Source organism: Phaethon lepturus, unplaced genomic scaffold (assembly GCF_000687285.1).
Source record: "Phaethon lepturus isolate BGI_N335 unplaced genomic scaffold, ASM68728v1 scaffold3734, whole genome shotgun sequence".
Classification (NCBI taxonomy): Eukaryota; Metazoa; Chordata; class Aves; order Phaethontiformes; family Phaethontidae; genus Phaethon; species Phaethon lepturus.
This window is the reverse complement of record NW_010535296.1, coordinates 304-5,977: the sequence shown is the minus strand read 5'-3', so window position 1 is coordinate 5,977 and position 5,674 is coordinate 304. Positions and strand designations below refer to the sequence as shown.

Below are 5,674 nucleotides of genomic sequence, written 5' to 3'. Positions count from 1 at the left end.
TGTTGCACAAACATTCAGCAGCAACAGCTGATGGAAAATGTTGATTTAGGCCTATCTCTTTAGAAGAGCCCAGAGTCTATCATTATGTTTCCCTACCACCCTGCCAAAGCACTCCGAAACCTTTTTGGTGGCTTGGCACTTACGAAAATGTGACTTTTGGATGCTCCAAAACAAATGTCAAACTGCTGCTTTTGGAAATCCAGGTCTTAGGCATGCATAAAATATTGCTTTCCTTGATGCCTGTGTTCACTGTGGGGTTTGCATGACAGTGAAGCCCATCAATTTTCTGAGAACACAGAACAATTTTTTATGTAAGATTAAATGAAACGGTGTGTGGAAGTTGGGTGGGGAGAGGAACCGGTCTCATCCTGAAGAGTTCGATGCTTCCCTTGCTCAGCAGTACATGTAATCTGGGTTAAGCCCATGGATTATACTAAAAACAATGCATCGAGGCCACAGCATGACAATTTCTGGTCTTGGCTCAGGGGGTGTCTCGGCAGTGTTGACCTGATGGTTATGGCCCAGAGTTAAATGCTCACGGAATGCATAGAAAAAACTGATGGTTATGGCCCAGAGTTAAATGCTCACAGAATGCATACAAAAACTACATACAAGGATACTGTCTGCCTCCGAATTTATAGACTGTGTCTTGAGTCCTCGCACATTTTCTTACCAGTCCTGTCTGTTTTGTCTTTGATCCAAACTCCTATATGTTCCCATATCTGCTTTGCCATGACGACTTTGGGAAACACTTCGGCAGGCCTGCATTACTCTGTGCCTTCCTGTCATTATGGAAATCAACCGTCTGCCTATGGGGTGATGGCAGGTAAGGGACATACCCTCAACTAGGTGAGCTATCAGCACATTGATTTTGGTCAGTTGTCCTTTAGAGGGGCTGATTCAAGACAGTTGCTTAAAGAAGACAGGACTGGGGTTAATGCACTAGAAAAGGGGCTAGGAAATTAGGGGTCAGTGCCCAGAGTTTCCCCAAACCTCTGCATGTCTCAGGGAATCACTCTTTATCTTATATGTCTCTGCAAGACTGGGACAGTGTTGCTCTTTTTGCTTACCTATGTCCACTTCCCCTGGTGATCACCACTTTTTGAGGGACCAGGAGTGACGTACCCGATATACCTGTGTATTACCAGTTCCTGGGGTGACGGAGCCCTGACTGGAGCTACACAATAAAAGGGTGGTATAATGGAAGGATAGCTGGATTCAGCAGGTGGATGATAGAGGTGATTGTGGATTTTTACACTCGTGAATGTATGCTAGCATCCTGCTCAGTTTTCCATGTCTCAGGACAGGGAAGAGGAAGTGTTAGAAGTCAATGAGATAATGTCATGAACCAAATTTACACAACTCCCAGGAAATAATCATGTCTCAGAACTAATCCAAAAATAAACCCAGCATTTTATTTAATCTAAGAATGAAGGAAATATTAGAGTAAGTCAGCAGAGATAAATACATCTGCGTAGGTACTTCTTAGGGACAGAGAGAAGACTTCCTTCATGGTGTGCAAATGTCCAAATGCTCTCATTTCATTGTATATTTATGTGTCTGTTGCAAACTTTCCTGGCATTGTTCAGGTCCCTGGGAAAAGATAATAGGTGTGAAACAAAAAAGTATTGCTCAGAAGTGAATTCTGTTGTATTCCAAAATAAATACGTCTTCATTTTTTTCTCCTTTCTTTTTTTACCCTTACTTTTTTTTTAGGCATCAAGCCTGCGACTCCAGAGATGCTATCAGCAAGTCTCTCCCAGAGTCGCATCTTACAGACGTGCAGCATGCCGCATCCCAATGTGGTAAATGGTGTCAGCACCTTGCAAAGCAAGTCCTTCTCTTTTTCAGACTTTTTCTTTACTCTCTGAGAAAATCTTTCTTGTGTGGTTATGCTGTGTGAAGCATATAAAATATTCCTATGGGGTTAGAACCTCCAATGCTGGTGAGAACAATCGGGGCAGTGAAGACTAGAAAAGTAAATGGAGAAAGGGGTGGGAGGTTAATGAAGTTCTGAGTTCTGCTACAAAATGTTCTGTAATTTAGAAAATTGGGAAGCATGTCCTAAGAATCTGGAATTTACTGGCTATTCCAAATACACTGAAGAGTATCAATATTTCTCCAATGATCTTTTTCTCCCCTTCAGGTCAGAGACTCTTTAGCTCTATGTACAATATCCAGTGAAAAAATGGCCTTCACTTGTAACTGAATCTCTGTGTTAAGTCCGATATATGTGAACAAATGGTAGCATGAGGCAGCTTTGTTTTCTCCTCGAGCAATTTCTTTTTAAGCCAGAACGGTGATACTGAATGTGTTCTGGGTTGTTGTTGGGTTTTTTTGTTTGTTTCTCTTTGAGCTCTTACCTGTGTACTTCCCTCAAACTGATTTTATACAAAAACTAAATAATGGTATTTACATGGAAATATTCTCTGTACCAGAAAATAGAGGCTGGCACATTTTAGGTGGCTCAAAATAACATAGATCCATCAGTCTTGTTGTGTCACTTAATTCCAGCTGAGGCCTCGGATTGTTATTTGTTTAAGTTTAAGCCGTTTACCATTTTATTTAAGTGCATTACAGTTTGCTATGAAATAGGATGGCTATGACCTGTGAAAGTGGACGTTGGTTTGTTTTCAGGTATGGGTACAAGAGAGAGACTCCTATCTCCTAGGAGACCCCCACTCTTGGATACTTTTGCATATGTTATGTAATAGATATTACAGACATGGATTATGAGATGATGAAGGTGTGCGTTTATCATGTAGCAGTAAAGAATAACTGCTCTGCATTTTCTTTTTGGTATTGCTCAGGTGGCCTGACCCCTTGCCTTTATAAATTCCCGGAGCACGCCCTGAGTGCCAGCTCCTGCGCCCTGGGCCACGGCTTCACGCCCATGCACCAGTCCCTCCTCGCAGATGATCCCGCCGCCGCAGACTTCAAGCAGGAGTTCCGCAGAAAAAGCAAGTCTGTCGAAGAGCCCATCGACATGGACTCCCCTGAAATCAGGGAACTGGAGAAATTTGCTAATGAATTCAAGCTGCGGAGAATTAAGCTGGGTATATGCTTTATGTCAATGGAAGCCACATTATTTCCAAATTTTTTACAGTCTAGCCGCTGCAGTTGTCTAATCATAACTTTAATCCTGCCTTGCACTGCCAAACTTTCTCCATTGCTGGAAGACTTGCACAGAATTAATGAACTTCAGCTTTTTGAAACTTAGTACGCAGAAAGTGACTTTAAACTTTCCTGCTCTTAAATTATTTGTCTTAAGTGCAGAGGATTGTTGTTCATTAAATTACCCTCAGCAGCAGGTGTGTTATTCTGCACAGCACCAAATTTTCTGCAACTTAGAGCAGCACATGCTCTCGCCTCTTCCCCATGAAGTGCTCATCTCACAAGATGGTGCAATGTAATTTTACTATACAAGATGGGTGACACCCATGGCAAATCTTTCATACCAGTGGGAAGCTTCTCTTCCTGTTTTGTTTTCTTGTGCCAAGACACAGATACAGCAGCAACTGGTATCTTTGCTGCTATCTGATAACCCCTGGGGCTGATGCGAGGTAGATTGCATTGGAGGGTCTCTTGTGACCTGCTTTTCCTTCACTGGGCAACCCTAGCTGAGGACAAATGTGGACTGAGCCCTGTCTTTCTCACCTGTAGGGAATTTCTCCTTTCCACAGAAGAATTGGGGTACATTGCAAAGTAAGAGCCTGTCTTATCCTTGTTTGAACTGTACTAGATAAAAAAATAAAATCTGGTGCTGAAGATTCATCCCACTTATGAACATTGGGTACTCTGAATGAAGAGTTGCAATTTTTACATTATCACTTATAACATTACATTGTATCATTACAAAACAGGGCATCCTACAAAAATCTAGCTTTATAAATGTAAAAAATTATAAGGTTATTACAGGTGCATTATCTTAACAGCTAAAAAGTTAGCGTGTTCCATTTGCAGTATAAAAATAAGAACCGAAACAAACATTTAGGGCTTAAAATACCATTTGCAATTTGGTTAGTTTTGCTGTATATCATGTATTTAATGTCAGCCACAGCAATGGAAAGGTTTGCTAGGCCCCAAGCTATTAACCACTGTAATTATTACTACATCTTCTCCCGAATTTGTAAGGGAACAAAACTTCCTCTGATGCAAGCAAATGGCACAGAACCTGTAAGACTGTGCTTAATGGTCTGATGGGAAAAATGCAATTTGCACAGGAAACCTCATCTGAGGTCGAGCTTTACAGAGGAAGACAGAATTGATATGGACTGTGGGTCTGAGACACAGCAGAGTTAGTGCAATCAGAACGGAGGTAAAAGGCTGCCCGGGGAGGCATTCAGCGTCTAAGGAGATGCTGCCCATTCTGGTGCAGAGGCAGAAAGGGAGGATGACAAGCCAGACCCCTGAGCGTGTCTGATTGATGGACGTTCACAGCACTGAACGGGGAGCTGCCGTTACAAAGTCAGCGTCTGTGTGGAAACTGCAGCATTTCTCTGATTGCTTCAACTTGGTTGTCACAGCAAATAACAGGAGACCAGCGGTGCCGCCAGGGATTAGCTTATTGCCATCGCACCATCTATCGAAAGAAAGACGTGGGGTGTCTGGATCCTTCTCAAACTCTACGTGAGTGTAAAACTCCACTGAAACCAGCAGGAGAGGGGAGGTGTCTCTGAGGTGAGCTCGGAGTCAGCCAGAGACACCTCTGCAGAAAGCCCATCCTGAAGACGCTGCAGGCACACGCTTTTCATAAGAGTCAGCAGTCAGGACTAAGCGTCTCAAGGAAAGTAACCCTTCCTAGAAAGCCCCAAAGTGACTTTTTTCCCCTTTGCTTTTGACAGGCTATACACAAACCAACGTTGGAGAAGCACTGGCTGCTGTGCACGGCTCTGAATTCAGCCAAACTACTATTTGCCGGTTTGAAAACTTGCAGCTGAGCTTCAAGAACGCGTGCAAACTGAAATCGATACTGTCCAAGTGGCTGGAGGAAGCAGAACAAGTAGGAGGTAGAGAATTGATATCCTCTAGATACTGATTTGCATTTAAACCAGAGTCCGGTATATATGTTGAAGGACTATTATGTGTTTTCCATGGACTAAAGGTTTTGCTTTACCAGCTTTAAATACTAAGACGTGCTTATATTACATTTCGGTTATCTTTTTTGGGGTGAGCCAGGAGGGGCAAACTGAAATGCGTGGAGGGTACAGAATAGCAGAAACGTCGCTTGGCCTCCTAGAAGTAATTTCTTTCAGTCCCATCCCCGCAAACTCGCTCCACTGCCGTAGCACGGGTCAGAGCTGTTATTAGGACCTGCAGGACAGCCCAGTTAGTAGCGTACGGAGATTCTTCACTAGCAAAGGACTCCTCCTTCCGACCTCTGGCACGTGAGATGTGGCCATGGGGGGAAGGACTTGAGTTCAGCTGAGGCAGTGGTCTTTAAACCCTGAAGAAGAATAGCACGGCGCCAAATTTTCTGACGTGACCTTTTTGCTGCCAGAGGGTTCCCTTCCTGTTGCCCGGTTACTTTCCAGTTGCAGGGAGAGTGGTGGGGTTTGCCGGTACTCTAGAACAGGTGAGTCGACTTAAATGAAATGGGTTGCCTTAGAGAATAGCCTTTCCAGACGGAGTTCCGGCCTTTCCAGCCGGATGAATCACGCTGCTGGCAAGCCGT

At 43.6% G+C, this 5,674-nt stretch overlaps 1 protein-coding gene across 1 annotated transcript in view; it reads left to right on the top strand.

The window, feature by feature from the left end:
- Positions 1-564: 564 nt before the first annotated feature.
- The window catches only part of LOC104619757 (pituitary-specific positive transcription factor 1-like), a gene marked incomplete at its 3' end in the record, with an annotated part of 5,390 nt that continues 280 nt past the window's right edge, over positions 565-5,674 (top strand). The window contains exons 1-5 of the mRNA XM_010285749.1: positions 565-826; positions 1,717-1,830; positions 2,811-3,056; positions 4,845-5,009; positions 5,535-5,575. Of these exons, the coding sequence (XP_010284051.1) occupies positions 592-826; positions 1,717-1,830; positions 2,811-3,056; positions 4,845-5,009; positions 5,535-5,575 (801 nt within the window). The remainder of the gene's footprint in view (positions 827-1,716; positions 1,831-2,810; positions 3,057-4,844; positions 5,010-5,534; positions 5,576-5,674) is intronic.